Source organism: Schistocerca cancellata, chromosome 9 (assembly GCF_023864275.1).
Source record: "Schistocerca cancellata isolate TAMUIC-IGC-003103 chromosome 9, iqSchCanc2.1, whole genome shotgun sequence".
In the NCBI taxonomy this organism is placed as follows: domain Eukaryota; kingdom Metazoa; phylum Arthropoda; class Insecta; order Orthoptera; family Acrididae; genus Schistocerca; species Schistocerca cancellata.
In genome coordinates, this window is record NC_064634.1 from 218919135 (window position 1) to 218938905 (window position 19771).

The 19771-nt window shown below is 42.0% G+C and overlaps 1 protein-coding gene across 1 annotated transcript; it reads right to left on the reverse strand.

Moving 5' to 3' along the window:
- Positions 1-783: 783 nt before the first annotated feature.
- LOC126100799 (cuticle protein 8-like) lies at positions 784-18999 on the reverse strand. The gene is made up of 3 exons (XM_049911423.1): positions 18872-18999; positions 12641-12859; positions 784-1117 (listed from the first exon to the last, which is right to left on the reverse strand). The coding sequence occupies exons 1-3, from the start codon at positions 18884-18886 to the stop codon at positions 875-877; spliced, it is 477 nt and encodes a 158-aa protein (XP_049767380.1). The 5' UTR covers positions 18887-18999; the 3' UTR covers positions 784-874.
- Between the last annotated feature and the right edge of the window lie 772 nt (positions 19000-19771).

The window sequence follows — 19771 nt, forward strand, 5'->3', positions numbered from 1 at the left end:
TGTGTCTGAAGATACAGTACGCTCAACACTCCTAACGATGAACCTCTACAGCCGACGTTCCGTGCACGTGCCAATGTTAACACCTCGATATCGACAACTGCGACTCAAATGGACAAGTGACCATCGGCAGAGCACTAGCAGTCCCTTGACACCTGTACTGCGGGAAGGAGACAAGCTGGCAGCGGCTCCATTATTCTCTGGGGAACATTCACGTGGGCATCCATAGTTCCAGTGGAACTCATGCAAGGCACCATAACCGCCAAGGACTATCGCACACTGTTTGCAGGCCACGTAGAACCCTTAATGACGTCATGTTTCCCGACGGCAGTGGCATTTTTCAACAGGATAATGCGCCATGTCATGAGGACGGGAATATTACAGAGTGGTTCGAGGAACACAAGCAGCGAGTTCCAATTGATGTGTTGGCCCCCATCTTGACATATCTGAACCCCAATCTGGCATATGCTTGAACTTGGTGTCAGAGATCATCGCCTCCTCTCCCCCGCCCCCCTTCCACAGAGGGACTTAAGTGGCCTGTGTGTGCAGATCTGGCACCAACTCCTTCCAGCGACGTACCAAGGCCTCCATGCTAAGACACGTTACGCTCTTATCCGTGCCAAGGTGGACGTACCGGCTGTTAGGTAGGCGGTCATGATTTTCTGTCCGATCAGTATATAATCCACAGCAATATCACATCCAGACTACATATTAAAGTGGATGGGAATGGGAAACCAACAGGATGATTGATTTCCAAGGTGTGGTGTGTGAATGAAATTCAGTAGCTCGAAGGTGAATAGGCTTTATTGCCAATACATTAATGTACAGTCAGAGGCGCAGTGAGCGATGCTGAGTGGCGGGTGGCGAGAGTCAGTCCTCAGTGGTGGTATCCGTGGTGAGCGACGGGCGCCGGGTGCAGGGACGGGCCGATCTTCTTGACGACCGCGTTGAAGCCGTTGTGGTCGTCCGCGGCGTACTCGACGATACGGGTGGAGCCGTCGGGCTCGACCAGCGAGTAGCTGCCCTTCACCACGTCGCCGTCACGGTGCTCGGACTGCTGCTTGATGTCGCCGGTGTGCGCGTCGTGCACGCCATAGCTGAACGCGTACTTCGGGTACGCCTGTGGGGTAACGAAGGCAAGTGTCAGTACCACATCCACTCTGTCTACGTTTTGCAGCTTGTTGCCTAAAATGAAACCTTTGGGATTAAGAGAGGAACCGCTGGTCGTAAATGAATTCCTCGGAAAATTAGAGGTCTAAACGTATGAGAAGCATATTTATAAATTCATTATAATTCGTGAGTTGCTCAAAGTGAGGTGTTCAAATTCAAAGCTTTCCACTTTCAAGTGAAAACGGGTTTCGTGCTTTTCTGTGGTCTCTCTATTAAGATATATCTGCAGAGCTCCGAGTAACGTTCATACACTAACAGTCACTCGATATTTTGCTGTATGACAATCACAGGCGAAACGCTAATTTCGACCGATTCCTTAGACTGTTTCAGAGATATTTCCGTTACGCAATAAGTTTTGGCCAAGTATTCCAAGCAACACCTCCCGTCAGCTACTGTTAATATACTCAGTTTGAGTCTCTACAATCTGCTGCTTTACTTTTGTATTTCTTTTTCGTGTAGAAACAGTTCAGTGAATGTTACAGTTCGTACCATTTCAGGAAGGAACTAAAAGATGACGCTACCACGAAAAGAACTTTATTAAAATTAAGAAAGTTAGTTGATATCAGTACTGTTACATTATTGCGTCATCTGGATTTGTATTTTTACACAAATAACCATGAACCATGGACCTTGCCGTTGGTGGGGAGGCTTGCGTGCCTCAGCGATACAGATAGCCGTACCGTAGGTACAACCACAACGGAGGGGTATCTGTTGAGAGGCCAGACAAACATGTGGTTCCTCAAGAGGGGCAGCAGCCTTTTCAGTAGTTGCAAGGGCAACAGTCTGAATGATTGACTGATCTGGCCTTGTAACAATAACCAAAACGGCCTTGCTGTGCTGGTACTGCGAACGGCTGAAAGCAAGGGGAAACTACGGCCGTAATTTTTCCCTAGGGCATGCAGCTTTACTGTATGATTAAATGATGATGGCGTCCTCTTGGGTAAAATATTCCGGAGGTAAAATAGTCCCCCATTCGGATCTCCGGGCGGGGACTACTCAAGAGGATGTCGTTATCAGGAGAAAGAAAACTGGCGTTCTACGGATCGGAGCGTGGAATGTCAGATCCCTTAATCGGGCAGGTAGGTTAGAAAATTTAAAAAGGGAAATGGATAGGTTAAAGTTAGATATAGTGGGAATTAGTGAAGTTCGGTGGCAGGAGGAACAAGACTTCTGGTCAGGTGACTACAGGGTTATAAACACAAAGTCAAATAGGGGTAATGCAGGAGTAGGTTTAATAATGAATAGGAAAATAGGAGTGCGGGTAAGCTACTACAAACAGCATAGTGAACGCATTATTGTGGCCAAGATAGATACGAAGCCCACACCTACTACAGTAGTACAAGTTTATATGCCAACTAGCTCTGCAGATGACGAAGAAATTGAAGAAATGTATGATGAAATAAAAGAAATTATTCAGATAGTGAAGGGAGACGAAAATTTAATAGTCATGGGTGACTGGAATTCGAGTGTAGGAAAAGGGAGAGAAGGAAACGTAGTAGGTGAATATGGATTGGGGCTAAGAAATGAAAGAGGGAGCCGCCTGGTAGAATTTTGCACAGAGCACAACTTAATCATAGCTAACACTTGGTTTAAGAATCATGATAGAAGGTTGTATACATGGAAGAACCCTGGAGATACTAAAAGGTATCAGATAGATTATATAATGGTAAGACAGAGATTTAGGAACAAGGTTTTAAATTGTAAGACATTTCCAGGGGCAGATGTGGACTCTGACCACAATCTGTTGGTTATGACCTGTAGATTAAAACTGAAGAAACTGCAAAAAGGTGGGAATTTAAGGAGATGGGACCTGGATAAACTGAAAGAACCAGAGGTTGTACAGAGTTTCAGGGAGAGCATAAGGGAACAATTGACAGGAATGGGGGAAAGAAATACAGTAGAAGAAGAATGGGTAGCTTTGAGGGATGAAGTAGTGAAGGCAGCAGAGGATCAAGTAGGTAAAAAGAAGAGGGCTAGTAGAAATCCTTGGGTAACAGAAGAAATATTGAATTTAATTGATGAAAGGAGAAAATATAAAAATGCAGTAAGTGAAGCAGGCAAAAAGGAATACAAACGCCTCAAAAATGAGATCGACAGGAAGTGCAAAATGGCTAAGCAGGGATGGCTAGAGGACAAATGTAAGGATGTAGAGGCTTATCTCACTAGGGGTAAGATAGATACTGCCTACAGTAAAATTAAAGAGACCTTTGGAGATAAGAGAACCACTTGTATGAACATCAAGAGCTCAGATGGAAACCCAGTTCTAAGCAAAGAAGGGAAAGCAGAAAGGTGGAAGGAGTATAGAGAGGGTCTATACAAGGGCGATGTACTTGAGGACAATATTATGGAAATGGAAGAGGATGTAGATGAAGATGAAATGGGAGATACGATACTGCGCGAAGAGTTTGACAGAGCACTGAAAGACCTGAGTCGAAACAAGGCCCCCGGAGTAGACAGCATTCCATTGGAACTACTGACGGCCTTGGGAGAGCCAGTCCTGACAAAACTCTACCATCTGGTGAGCAAGATGTATGAAACAGGCGAAATACCCTCAGACTTCAAGAAGAATATAATAATTCCAATCCCAAAGAAAGCAGGTGTTGACAGATGTGAAAATTACCGAACAATCAGTTTAATAAGCCACAGCTGCAAAATACTAACACGAATTCTTTACAGACGAATGGAAAAACTGGTAGAAGCCGACCTCGGGGAAGATCAGTTTGGATTCCGTAGAAATGTTGGAACACGTGAGGCAATACTGACCTTACGACTTATCTTAGAAGAAAGATTAAGGAAAGGCAAACCTACGTTTCTAGCGTTTGTATACTTAGAGAAAGCTTTTGACAATGTTGACTGGAATACTCTCTTTCAAATTCTAAAGGTGGCAGGGGTAAAATACAGGGAGCGAAAGGCTATTTACAATTTGTACAGAAACCAGATGGCAGTTATAAGAGTCGAGGGACATGAAAGGGAAGCAGTGGTTAAGAAGGGAGTAAGACAGGGTTGTAGCCTCTCCCCGATGTTATTCAATCTGTATATTGAGCAAGCAGTAAAGGAAACAAAAGAAAAATTCGGAGTAGGTATTAAAATCTATGGAGAAGAAATAAAAACGTTGAGGTTCGCCGATGACATTGTAATTCTGTCAGAGACAGCAAAGGACTTGGAAGAGCAGTTGAATGGAATGGATGGTGTCTTGAAGGGAGGATATAAGATGAACATCAACAAAAGCAAAACGAGGATAATGGAATGTAGTCGAATTAAGTCGGGTGATGTTGAGGGTATTAGACTAGGAAATGAGACACTTAAAGTAGTAAAGGAGTTTTGCTATTTGGGGAGCAAAATAACTGATGATGGTCGAAGTAGAGAGGATATAAAATGTAGACTGGCAATGGCAAGGAAAGCGTTTCTGAAGAAGAGAAATTTGTTAACATCGAGTATAGATTTAAGTGTCAGGAAGTCATTTCTGAAAGTATTTGTATGGAGTTTAGCCATGTATGGAAGTGAAACATGGACGATAAGTAGTTTGGACAAGAAGAGAATAGAAGCTTTCGAAATGTGGTGCTACAGAAGAATGCTGAAGATTAGATGGGTAGGTCACATCACTAATGAGGAGGTATTGAATAGAATTGGGGAGGAGTTTGTGGCACAACTTGACAAGAAGAAGGGATCGGTTGGTAGGACATGTTCTAGGCATCAAGGGATCACAAATTTAGCATTTGAGGGCAGCGTGGAGGGTAAAAATCGTAGAGGGAGACCAAGAGATGAATACACTAAGCAGATTCAGAAGGATGTAGGTTGCAGTAAGTACTGGGAGATGAAGAAGCTTGCACAGGATAGAGTCGCATGGAGAGCTAAATCAAACCAGTCTCAGGACTGAAGACTACAACAACAATTTAAAGACACTGTTTTCTTTCTTTAGGTCCCCAAATTAAGAACACAGATAATAGGTATACTTATTTCATGTGCTATTTATTAACGATGAAAAAATATAAAGTTTTTCACCAGTAGTTATTAAACAATAAGATTAAAATCGAAGAGAGTAATTTTATTTTGTTTTCCGTCAGTGTTGTGCCTTTAACAAGGGATAAGTATGAAGCAATCCCAAAATCACGGTACAGTCCCAGTAAAATGTAAAGTATCACGCGAGCAAACCGAAATAATTGTCATTGTTTGCAAAGATCATTATTTTAGTATTTTTGGTGCCGGGAAAAGTCGTGTATAGTTAGATTATGCTCTGCGAAAGGTGCTGTGAGTCGTGGGAATATAGTCAGAAACTGCCTAACAATAATGAAGCAAAACGTACGCAAGATAAATTGTTTATCGAGTCATTGCAATGCTCTGAAAGCCATTATTGCTGCTCTAAGAGTGATATCCTGATTTTAATTTTTCTTCTGATCTGAATATTAGAGTGTTAAGGCACGCTTATAACGCTGAAATCAATCCTGAAATTAAACTGAAATATCGCTTTTTTAAAATGTTTTTAGCGGGTACTATAAGAACAGAACCAATAGATTATTCATTAAAACACCTCTGACATTCTTAGTCTTATTAAGTCTCCAAATACGATAAATGCTTAATCAGTTTGAATAGCAAATCCAGAGATTTACGAAATATAATTATCTTGATTTTGTAAAGGGTGTGTGTTTATTGTCTACTGAATACGAAATTACGCAGTTGGACACAGATAAAGTGGCGAAAGCGGGTATGTTAAAAATGTAAGGATAATAAAAAGTGGAGTGTTTTCATATAACTCATTTTCCGTGTCCCCTGAAAAATTGCAAAGTGGAAATGTTTGGATTTGAATTTTAACGCCTAAAGTGTCTGCCACGTTGTTGTTGGTGACACTACGGAAAGAAAAAACAAACACACAATCATTTGTGTCCAAAGCGGAAGTTACCACTGTTTACAGTTGGTGACTGGTCGTCGAAGTTGTAGCATAACTTGGTACAGGGAGTTAACGACAGGCATTTAATATATGCTGCAGCAGGAAAACTAAGGAAACTTACTCGCATTAGACGTCGTCCTAATTCGGATACCTTTACTACAGTGGATAGAAACTTTAAGATCGTTCAACTTATAGGGAGCTGACTGGCCAAAGTTAAGGCAATGGTCTAGGATAGTGATGGAAAAGATTCATCAGCAAGTAGGCCTGCTCGTCGGCTTAACCATAATGCACAGTCCCGAGAACAGTCTATAGACAGCAGTGATGGAGCAGCAACTGAGTAAAAAGGAAGTCCCTGCACTAGGGATTATAATATTTCCTAGCAGTCGTCCGACATAATAGATGAACCTCAAAACCATTTAGAAAGGAAGCTACAGTGTAACGTGAAAGCATAATCACAATTCAGTATACCAACTGTCAAAGCATTACAAGTGAAGAAAATCACATCGAGATCCAGGGTTAAACGCTAGTAGCATCCGAGGACCGACACCTAACAATTAGATTCCGATTTTTAACTGTGAGACCACCAGGCTACATTTTTTCCTTTGCTTGAGTGTAATAATAGTTTTCCTTCTACAGAGGACAGAGTAAACTGCTATCAGATTATAACTGTTACGTGATCTCGTAGCAGAGATGAAAAAGCGCAACCGTTTGAATATTAACCGGAGATACAGAAAATAATATTGTAATTCATGATGTTTGCAAAACTTCTATTTCTCTTCTTCCAGTCTTTTGGAAAAAGTACGAGAAGTTCTATTACTTTAAAGCACTTTTACGGGCACAGGAAAGGCGGTTCGGCCTTTATTGCTTGTTTGCAGAAGTCTTTTCCCTCGTACCTCGTTTCCTCAACAGGTGTCCATAAGTGCTTCTGTTTTATGCCTGCTGTAAAAGCCTAGCGCTTACAAAGTGAGAGCTGCAAAAGCAGTTACGTAATGCAGCGTGAAAGTGGTTGTGAATTCGTCATAAAATCGGACACATGCTCCTTTAGTCATTATTCGTTTCGGAAGACACGGAAGGTATCCTACATAAAAGCCACATACTGTCACTGACTCTGTCCGACTAGAGTTATGACGTAAGTTCTATACTGCAATGTCACAGTATGTGTAGCGAAAACAAATGTGGCACTGGTATAGGATATTAGCTAAGGACTTTTTAGTTGGACTGCTTGATACAATAATGGATCGGCTCTCGCCGCCGTAAGTGGACAACAGGCATCTGTGAAAGTTTTGTAGCATATCGATAAAATGTCGTCAGATTTTTGTTATTTGTAACAGGATAACTTGTTAAATATTTTGAGAAAGAATGGCAAAGCTCTAATCAATCCGAAGCTTACAAATAGTCTTTTACAAAGCTTCCCTGTAAAAATCTGATAGAGTACCATCATCTTGTCTCCTCTCCCATTGGCTCATGTCACTACTTACTACCTTGAGAATGGAGTCACAAACACAGCATGGCTACCATCGACTTGGTATAGATATTCACGTCTCACACTGTTTGCCACCACCATCACATCGAAATAACTATTATGTGCCCTAATTCATATCAGGTCCACCGATCTGCGTAGAATAGGGAATGATACGCTTCGTGAGAACTGACTAACTGTGTGTGTGGATGTTCTGCGTAAGTATTCCTTAACAGCTAACGAATGCCTCAAATAACTGATACAGTAAATACAGATTTGATCTTAGACAATATACACTGAGGACTGATTCCTAAAGTGATTATTATTGCTCGTTTGTCACTGTCATGAAGCAGGTATCGAGACGAGAAGATGACAGTTATGTGTCTTAGAAAATGTAACGATTCTGTGAACAGTGCTGTGCGGTCGAAGATGCGTGAATTGGAATTGACGGCTTCACGTATGCTGCTATTGACGGGATCCTCATCAAAGTACCTGATGACGGCTCCAGTTGTTAGCTGGACGCCTCCAATTCTGATACGAAATGATTTTACACATTATCAGACGACTGACCAGAAGTATTTATTTACACTGTGAAATCTCGGAAATGTCCTGTTACATACTAGGCACTTTCACGCAGATAAAACAACTAGGTTTGCGACGAGTTTTCCTTCTGCTCATTCTCTCTCCTAACTTCCTCTTTCAACCTTATCTCTTGTGAAGCATATTAAAAATTGTACTCATTGGAATTTGCAGTTGGCTTGTCTGCCTGCGGTTCAAGATTTTTATCGACCACACCTAGAGGAATTCTGAAGTAATTTTATTCGGCTGCTGACGTACGTTATTGCTATTATTTGCCTTTCGCGATTCTCAGCACCTCCATACCAGCGCTGCCCCAGGTTAACTGCGCCAGTAAGGAGAAGTGCGAGCTCGGAGGTTGCACCATAGACGTACTGTAACAATGTTACTTGACAGAGCATGATTTAAGTCGCGTGACAAGGTGACACTACTAAGATAACATCAAACGCAGAAGCATAAAGCACAATGTTTACTTCCGCATTAAACTTAACGATGAACAGAGTATAGCTGTGCGACAGCCACGCAGAAGAAAAAGTGCCCCACCCACGATACTCGTGGCTGTTCGCTGTACTATTATCTTCCATCAAGCTTCAGTGACTCTATAACCGCCGTTAATATTCCTTCAGGCACTGAAAATAAAATAGTCATTGTTTGACTTCAGTTTCATTGGCTTGGAAAAGGATGTCAAAGCTGTAATCAATCCGAAGACTGATTTAAATACAACAGCGCTTTCCTAAGCATCATCGTACTGAGATGTTGTTGACTTCCTCCGACCTTTGGACTTACTTAGTCATAAGCCATAGGTTTGTCGGTACACCTCAACATTTTGACGTTAGGCAAACTTTGCCATACTTGAAAGAAGTGTTGTTCACTTATCACTTCTTTAAAGTATGGCAAAGCTTTATAAATATAGGTGTCACTATATAATACGCTAGAGATTTACATCCGCTTGTTGCACGTACCGTGGTATTAAGCTATTGATTTTGAGATCGGAGTGACACATTAGTTTTTTAGTATATTGCAAGGTCTTCTCACAGTATATTTTTATGTGGAGAATATTTAGAACATCTTAAAGTGACGTGGTTGAAATCCCTGTCTTTCTGGATGTTCACGGCTTGTGGGAGAGTCTACCACTACGATCCTATAGAGATTCGGATAGCTGATGTCACATGTCTCCTCAGAAAATTATACTGGCTATACGTCTTCGTTGCTGGAATAATGTGCTGGACTGAAACGAACGATATTCGCTTTTCCTGTCTTTCGATATTTGCCACTGCAGTTCTCGTTGCTGGTATGCCTCTTTTCTTTTACGTTTACGAAGCCATGAAGTGAAGGCTGTATAAATAGTGAATTCCTTTTTTGGATGCTGTCTTTCGCCAGGCCGTCTGCTTGTTCATCGTGTCAAACATCTGAGAGCCCTCTTTAACTACATTAGATGAACGGTTTTATTTTGTTTCTTAAGTTTCATTATCAATTCCATTATGTCATAAATGGAGCTGTCATTAGACTTCCACTCCTCATGCACAAATTGCTCCAAAGCACTTCAAGTAGAATTAACGTTTTGTTCTCTTCTGCGGCTCCATCATAATTTAATCCATAATTGTGCTCATGAAAAATATTTCGGTGTCTGGAACGCAGAGCAATAATATGCGCAACCAGCTTCATCATGTGTATTGGATCCGTCAGCAGATATATGCAAATAATATGGGAAATCTGTTACATCATTATTAACTCTTAAGTTTTGACTCATTTTCACTATCAGGTAAATAAAGTCTGACAGACAGACTGTTGTTTCACAGTCTTTACTAAACACTGGTAACATTCGGTCCTTCCATGTCAAAGGAAACGTGACTCTGAGCGGAAGCCTTTCACTAACTATGAAAATGGTGATTAGCAGACTGTGTCGAAGCTTCAGTAAGAGTCTCGTGAGATCCGTTTCTTTTACTTATGAAAGTGCCGACGCATAAATCGAAACAGCCTAGCAATGAACAACTGATGTCGACATTTTCTGTAGTGCTGATTGGTGTCCTTTGTCAGGGACAAAAAGTAAGCTGTTACGCAAACCACTGTGCACTGGACATGAAGAACTTCCTCTCACCGTACAACTGTCTTCAGTGGTCCAGCGCTTTCTCAAGACGCCTCGCTCACAGTGTACCTTGCTCACGCTCCAGTTTACGAGGTATTTTACGCTTGCTTGCTCACCATAGCTATCTTCTGTGGTGCATAAGTAGACAATTATTCTTGTGTTACAGTTTACTGGCGGAGAATTAGTTCTTCTTATCGAAATGTGCAACAGGTTTACGAGTAAGAAACGGACCGTCGTTCATCTGTTGTGACTAAGCTAGAGAGTCAGAGAAGGTGCATTCTAGCGTCCGTCGAAAGTGAAGTACACGGCTGGTTGACCTTCCGATGTCGTTGAGTAAGGATGTGTTTGTTACTCGAAAAGTGGCGACAACTATGTGCCACAGTGCCGGGTAGAATAATTACTTAAATGCCTTTGAGCATGCTGCAGTTATTGTCTTCTCGATCCCTGCTAAATCATTTTCATATTTTCCGTAGAATACTGGTTTTTGCATTATTTCATCTACTGGTATACAATCCATACATATAGGATTTCTTGCTTATTAGGTACTTGACACCACCTATACATAAAGAGGTTTAGTGATATTTACATTTATGAAGTCTTCACGGGTCTCTAAGAAACAGAGATGTGTCAGTTCCTTTCTGTGGCGGATCTGGACGATGGAAAATGATAACATATACATATACACCCCGCAAACCACTGTAAAGTGCATAACGGAGGGTTCTTGCCTTTGTACCACATGTTGGGGTTTTGTGCAGGGTAGAATAACTGCTTAAATGCCTTTGAGCATGCTGCAGTTATTGTCTTCGCTATCCCTGCTAAATAGATACATTTCAGATTTTTCACAGAATACTGTTTTTTGAAAATTTATTAGTGGGTCCTAACAGGAAATTTCCAGAATGAAAATTTCACCTTGTAGCGAAGTGTGCGCTGATATAAAACTTCGTGTCAGACCGAGACTCGAACTTACGACCTTTGTTTCTTGTTGTCAACTACTCTACGAACTGAGCTTCCCAGGCCCTGCTCATCACCCGTCCTCTCAGCTTTATTCCGCCAGTACCTATGAAACGTTTTTTAACGAGATAGTTTGCTCCTATCAGCTCTGGTTTTCACGATATTCATAGCGCTCTCCCGTGGTAAAAAAAGGAAAATAGACTGTGATCATCCATTTAAGAAATATCCTTTATTAGTTTGCATTTTCCCAGCATACTGACAGAGAAAGCAGTTCTGCCACCCGATTAGCTTACGACTGAGGTCACGTGATCACTCCATTTCACATCCACACAAATTGTTACAGGCAGGTCTTTGTATGAGCCGTCTGCTTCCAACTGTAGTACTTGCTTGCATTTCGTGAAGTACACAAATTTACATGTCTGAGTGAGACACAGCTGGAATGCAACAAGAAACGAAAACATGTCGTACTTATATCACAATGTTTTCGCAAACTGTCAGTCTGAATATTTACTACCTAACTGCGAAATTACAAGGGCAATGCCTTCATAAGCAAGTTCCGTTTCTAATGTAGAAATATTTGTGATGATGCCAAAGATTTTCGTACTTATTTTGTCGCAATAATTAATACAAGGCGATTATAACATTCTTTAAGATGTCTACAGCAGTTTCCAAGATAAAAGCTGGAAGTATTATGTTACCCAGTGATAAATGAATAGCACTTTCAGTCATAAAACTTTTCTCTCGTGTTTCGTGTGGCTATACCAAAATCACGCATACAGAAAGCTACTGGAGTAATCTGAACATTGTGGAATAATGCGTGAATGACTTATCTTTTCCAAAACCAGAATTGAACGAAAAACTCATTTAATAATTACCAAATTTTCGAGATACATTTTCAAAAACGCTTCTAATCAAAACGTATTTAACAGTGTGATAGTAATCGTTAGACAAGCGACATTATCAGCGCTCAAAGTAGCAGCTAAATAATATCTAGCGACGTACTTTACAGCATATTTTTGGCCTTTATGATGCGCTTAGCTATCACGAAGTAAAACAAAACACACTGTGTAATCGCTGTTGCGCTACTGGAAATCTAGTGTACCGCAATCGTGGTAACTTGACGGTTGTTTGAAGGCCACTCATCGTGAAAGCCCTAACTAAAGCACCATCCCAACTCGTGCGTCTAAAGTACGACTCCTGCGTGTAATATGCGACTAATTTATGACAAGTAGGATGTTCTTATATTTAGGCTGTATTAATGTTTAATTAGTGTTAGTTACCTAAAGGACTAAGGAAGGCACACGGGGTCAGGACAAATTCTCTTCTTCATTATCGACACCACGGTCGTAAATTTGTTGAATCAAGTGACATTTTTCTACTCTGCAATAGTCATTAAGACTTTCTTTTAGTCCTACTATTAGGCTAAGAAGAGATCTTTATAAGTACTATAGTCTGAGAGGAAAAATATCGCCTTCATGAACAACTTCTGTTGGTCATAGATGTGATGTTGACTTACGTAGTAATCGACAACTTTGACTGGAGCGGCGACGGCGACTGCAGGCGCTGCGACGGCGACTCCGTGTCCCAAACCGGCGTAGCCACCGTAGCCGCCATAGCCTCCATAGCCCCCATAGCCCCCATGGTCACCGTAGCCTCCATATCCACCATAACCACCATAGCCGACAAGTCCGGCAGTCGCACTAGCCGTCAACGCCACCACTAGGAGGACGCACACCTGCGTGAATATAGAAGAAACAACATCACTATCAACCTGTAGAAATGTTTCACACTTGATCTAACTGTGTAAAAGAAGTTTGAGTACTAATTACAATGCTAGGAACGTCAATGGGAGTTAAAAGTTTTCGGCCTGCGATCTGGCTGTAAACGGCAAACGTATTAAGAATTCTGGTGAGTAATTATATGAAGCACAAACAGTCTTGGATAAAGATACGAAGAAATGTTTTAGCCTCTAAAAGAGCTAAGCATCCGCAGACATAGAGACTACCACAAATAATTAGAAACATATGATCCTTCAGATTTCTTTTTGATGTTTCGACTAAAGGCTCCCTAATGTATGTTCTTCACGTGGAGTGCTTCTCGTTGGCTACCACTAACTTACCTGCAGAACGTCGACTGATTATCTATTTTTAAGGGAAAATAAAGAATGGGTCCACTGTATGCTGAGTTGAAACCGTGTGTTTAATTTGAAGATAGAGAAGTGTTAGCGTGGAAGCGAACGTGACAGCAACAAATATTTTGATTTTCCGGATGCTCTGTCTGGTGATACTGTCCAGACGTTCTTGTGATTTAGTAACTATGAAGTGTTCTGACTGGTCTTGAATGCCTGTCGTTGGTGTATACGATAGTCTGCCGGCCCGCTTATACTTGTGATTCATTTAGCGTTTGTATAACGCGGGATCTCACACAGAGTGAATGTGAAGGAGATAGTATTGGTCAGGAAAGAAGAACGAATAGTTGAGGAGAAACACCTACATGTTTTGTTAGCTGATTGCTTCTAAGGTTTTGGGCACAGGATATCTTATTTTTTGAATGAAACTAAAAAGACATAAACTAACAGAATTAAACTAATAAGAAACTAACGTAGTCAATAGCTGTAGGGCAACTTCATTTGAACTGGTTCTGTGCTGATAAAATCATGAAACCTCAGAACGAAACTGTGGCTTTTGTGGGACCTCTGACAAATAGGTGATATCAAGCGCATGCAAAGGACAGCTGGACAAATAATCACAGGCTTTCCTGACACTGTGGCAGCGTCACGTAGATGCCCGAGAACCCGAATCTGCAGACACTTCAACATAGACAACTATCTTGCGCAGCCGACTTTAACGTTCCAAGAACAAGCTTTAAGTGAGGAAACTAAAAAAATACACATTCATCTGCTTATTGCTCCTGCGAAAAGAGGACTAGAATAATTACTGTGCGCACAGAGTCATTTTAACAGTCAATTCTTCACCCACTCCACACCTGAGTGGAACGGGAAGAGGCTTTAATCACTGATAACATGGAAGGTAACCTCCGTATTCCGACAGTACTGTATGGTCTCTGTTTGTTTGGAAACAAGAAAACGCGTTAGTCATACTTAATAGACCTCACACTATGTGGGAAGTAGAAGGTGAAAATGTTGAAATCATCGACGAAAAACTTTGAATGAATGATATCCACACTGTAGAGCCAAAAAAAAAAAAATACTGGTATATCTGCATAATATCGTGTAGGACCTCAGCGTTCACGCAGAACTGCCGCAAGTCGACGTGGGGTGACATGGACTCTACTAATGTTGTGTTGAAGTAGTGCTGGAGGGAACTGACACCATGAATCCTGCGGGGCTGCCCATAAACCCATAAGAGTACGAGGGGGGTGGAGATCTCTTCTGAACAGCATGTTGCAAGGCATCTCAGATATGCTCAATAATGTTAATATCTGATTAGTTTGGTGGCCTGCGGAAGTTTTTTAATTCAGAAGAGTGTTCCTGGAGCCACTCTGTAGCAATTCTGGACGCGTGAGGTGTCGCATTGCCCTGCTGGAATTGCCCACGTCCGTCGGAATGCACAATGGACATGAATGAATGCAGGTGATCAGGCGGGATGCTTACATACTTGTCACCTGTCACAGTTGTATCTAGACATTCAGGAGTCCCATATCACTCGAACTCCACCCGCCCCAAACAATTATAAAGCCTCCACCAGCTTGAACAGACCCCTGCTGACATGCGGGGTCCATCGATTCATGATATTGTCTCGAGAAACAATTTAAAACGTGACTCGTCCGATCACGCAACGTATTTCCAGTCATCAACAGTCATGTAGGTGTTAATGGGTCCCGGTGAGGCGTAAAGCTGTGTGCCGTGCAGTCATCAGTGGCGTACGACTGGGCCATCGTCTCCGAAAGCCCATATCGATGATGTTTCGTTGAATTGAAATCTGCAGCTTTTTCAAGAAGTGTTGCACTTCTGTCGCGTTGAACGATTCTCTTTACTCGTTATTGGCCCCGTTCTTGCAGGATCTATTTACGGCCGCAGCGACGTCGGAGATTTGATGTTTTATCGGATTCCTGATATTCTCGGTACACTCGTGAAGTGGTTGTACGGGGAAACCTCCACTTCATCGCTACCTCGGAGATTCTGTGTCCCATCGCTTGTGTGCCGACTACAACACCACGTTGAAACGCACTTAAATCTTGATAACCTGCCATTGTTGCAGCAGCAACTGATCTAACACCTGCGCAAGACACTTGTTGTCTTAAATATTCGTTGCCGACCGCAGCTCCGTATTCTGCCTGTTTACGTATGTCTATATTTGAATGCGCATACCTATACCAGTTTCCTTGCCACTTCAGTGTACGTGTACGCTATCGAAGACCACCTTCCATTTATCTTGTTTGGCAGACGGTACTTGCAACTGAACTACACAGGAGTCCTGCGGTTTGTATGGTTAAAACGCTAAAAACAGTTTCGGAAACCAATGCGTCACGCCCACTCGTTAGCAGAGTAAACAAAGGCAGACCGCAAACGCGTGAGAAACACAAGAAACGGCGGAACGAAATCGCAATTGTGGGTCTGATTGCGGCATTCAGCGTAGCGGCAAACCGCGCCCATTCGCCGAGGTTCCTGTTTTGACTCCTCGCTCAGACGTGTTGGCAGCACTGGTTCTTGTTCGACACCTCCTCTAGCCCAAGAGCAGGATGTGCAGCATTACGGATAACAAGTTCCATATATGAGCCTTTACTTCATAATTCCCAACACCAGTTTCTACTTGTATTAGAATCTTGCTACCGGTTATCATTAAAACTTTTGTGTGATTCCTCCATCACAACTTCCCTTTCCATCACTCGAATATATTCATGTCTCATTAAATACAAAACTTCGACTCCATAATGGAGAGAAACTCCCAATTTGTGCAACAGAACTTCAACCTTTGTAATCGGATTTCCCGAAAATATAATTTTAACAGTACTCACTGCAACGAATGATTTGTGAGGAATACGCAAAAGTTACTTCCAAAGCTTCGAATCATTGTCACTTAATTTTTCGTTTGTGTATGCAAAATACGTAGCTGAAGAGCATGGATGTCTACTAAAAGTGAGAAATAAACAAAAATCATCAGTTATTAGGTAATGCTGTGACATATAACGTCATCGTCTTATGAGAGGGGGGGGGGGGAGGTAGCATGATATTTTAAATTTAAGATGGTGCTGATAGGATATTTCCATGGTCGTCCTTTTTATTTGTTCAGTATCAGACGAAAGGGCCTGCCTCATTTCTATAATGTCGGCATTCAACCACTGGAATCAGTCACAATCTTATAGAATGCATGGTTATCTCCCCAGAGCAGTTTAAGTAAATAACTTTTCAAACCCTCATTCGACGAGATGTATATTGCGCGTCCCTCTCGGACTCTTTGCAAGTGCTATTAATGGAAGGGATAGAGACGAGTAAAAGAAGCGTTTCGCGTTTCGCCAGCCTGAGACTCACTTAAATGTTCAGTAAAAGTAACTGCACGAAAGGAACAATACATCATGTAGAGCTTCACTATTACATATCCATGTCGCAATAGAGTCATGAAATGTAGTAATTATCCAAATACACATCAGACGCAATGACCACAAAGGCCAGTTAAGAGAAAATCGGACATATCCAGAATCCGGCAATTTCCATACCACGCAGCATCCGCCAATTGAAAAGGAAGCGGAGAGGGAGGGGGAAATGATGCTGATACAGCATGTACTTTCCCCCACGCAGCGTACTGTGGCTTGCAGAGAACAGGTGTAGTTTCAGATGTATCAGTTATTACATTTCCTAGACTGTCAGTAACAACAGGAAGTTATGCTTCGAGGCTGATGGAATTATTATCACCGTAGGGAAATAAGTCTCTTAACAAATGAGGAGTTATTAGCGATATAAAAGATTCATGTGTGGAAGGTGTGGAAGGGTTAGGCGTAGCTCGCAACTTGGTTGGGGGTCAAGGAGACGTGGATCAACTGGCTAATGGGAACGGTTTTCTTAATGAACCGGGGGCCCGGTCTTCGTGACTGTTAAGGTGTAGTCATGTCTGTATCATTCAAGATAGAAGTGATGGAGTAAAGCCCGTAACAAGCACTCAGCACACTTCTCTCGTATAACGTCCCAATCAAAAACACGATCAAGTCTATCGTATCGTATTTAGCCAAAATATTAGTTTAGAGAGAACGAGTGCCAAATTTGATTTTTGAAATCAATTTCGATTATTTTCTGCGAAGGTAGTTTCTGGAACTGGGTCAACTCAGCTGCGAAACGAAATAATAAATACTTGAGCAAATATGTGTCGATAGTGGCACATAACCAAAGGTCCATCTATAAGGTTGGAAAAATTTACATTTTAAAAGTCTTACATTGGGTCTAGATAATAAAACTCGGCTTTCGAAAGAGATGTCGCTGTGTACCAGTAAAGCTTCAGTTTCATTCGATTCATCATGTGACTTTACTTCTACATCTACATGAGTATTATACAATTCACACTTAAGTGCTTGGCAGAGGGCTCAATTTTCCTTGCGAGTTCTAATTCCTCTTACTGCGATGGTCATTTATGGGACTCAAAAAATATTTTCACTTTCGGAGCAGAAAATTCGTGGTTGAAATTTCGGGAAAAGATTTCATCGAGCCAGTTCCGATTCACAAGAGCGATATTTTATGTAATGGTGTTGACTATGAGCCAATAATCTTTTTCTTCGAGGTATTCCGTAATATTCAGACAGAGTATATGTACCAGCATCCTACTACTGAAAACTGATGTTAGAGTTATGGATCTATAATTCAGTGGACCATTTTTCTTTCCTTTCTTGTCTGTTCACATGACCTGTGCAACATTCCAACCTTTAGAAAGGATGATTCGTCGAGCGAGCGGTGGTATATGATTGCTAAGTATGGAGTTATTACGTCAAAATACTCTGAAAAGGACCTTATTGGTATACAGTCTGGAAGAGAAGACTTGACTTTACAGATTTTCTCGCTACGCCCAGGGTATCTGCTTCTATGTCACTCGTACTGGCAACTGCTCTTTGTACGAAATCTGTAATATTTACTGCGTCTTCATTGGTGAAGGAATTTCGGTAAACCGTATTTAGTAACCTCGCTTTAGGGTGCTGTCATCGGAAACATTACCATTGCTGAAACTTCCTGGCTGATTATACCAGTGTGCCGGACCGAGACTCCAACTCGGGACCTTTGTCTTTAGCGTATAAATGCTCTGCCAACTGAGCTACCCAAGCACGACTCACGACCCGTCGTAACAGCTTTATTCTCGCCATTACCTCGTCTCCTATAATCTAAACTTCGCAGAAGTTCTCCTATGCAACATGCGGGATTACGATCAGGAGCTACACCCTGAACCACCAAAACTAACAATGAGACAGCTATTGATTGCCGCTATTCGTGTTTCGCATGTGGAAAGGGCTTCTGCCTCTTCTCGTGCCATTCTGACCGCTGACATCTCGTGCCGCGTCTATAACAAATGTAATATACTTAGTATTTTTGTTATAGTGCCTCCCAGTTTTATCTAGCCTAGGTCGGTCTGTGGAATGCTGGTGTGGAAGAATAGGCAGTCTGACAAAAATTAATGACAGTAACACAAGCCGAAATAAATGTAATTTCAAAGACTCGTAGTACGTAATGTTACAAAACTCGTGGCTAGCGGAAATGGTTTGTAGACGCGAAAGGCTTACTCGGCGAGCGTTGCAGCCTGGAGGCACCTACCTTGAAGAGAGCCATGGTTGATAGCTGGTGAGTGGTGGTGCTGTGCCGGAGAGCCGCTGATGCCTGCCAGTGGACTGGCACATTTTATATAGGCGCCGGTCGCAAGGTCGCGACAGGCGGGGGTTGCACAGCGGGCTGGCGGCAGTAAAAAAGCACAGCCGGGCTTTCACTGAGCGGGCCGGGCGTGGCGTGTCCTCAGCGGTCGCCTTGGCTCTCCTTCCGTCGTCAGGCCCTCTCTTTAGTCGATCCTGGTATCATTACGCTAAAATGAGCTTTGAGCATAGTACGCACGTTTCGTAGTCAAAAACATTATACACTAACGGAGGAAGGAACTGTACCACTAAACATAATTAGAGTAGAGTAATGAATTTTCGGGAATACATTTCTATAGGTAACATATTTAAGTGATTAACATTGCGAGATCACAGGCTAGTATAAAAGCGAGATAAGCCATTGGAAATGGAAACGTTGGTACATTGATAATAGATATAATCGCCAGAATGTTGAATACAAGCGTGCACACGCGCATGGGTTCCGTTGTACAGGTTGTAAGTAGGCTGTTTAGGTTTTTATGTTGGTTACGTCATGTAGCGCTCTTTATGAAAATCACTGGCTGTGCTGTGTGCAGTCTGCGGCTGGTTGGCATTGTTAGAATTTTCGCTATTGTGGTGTTGGGCAGTTGGATGTGAACAGCGCGTAGCGTTGCGCAGTTGGAGGTGAGCCGCCAGCAGTGGTGGATGTGGGGAGAGAGATGGCAGAATTTTGAGAGCGGATGATCTGGACGTGTGTCCATCAGAAAGAGTAAATTTCTGATATTGGATGTCATGAACTGATATATATATATATATATATATATATATATATATATATATATATATATATATATATATATATATATAT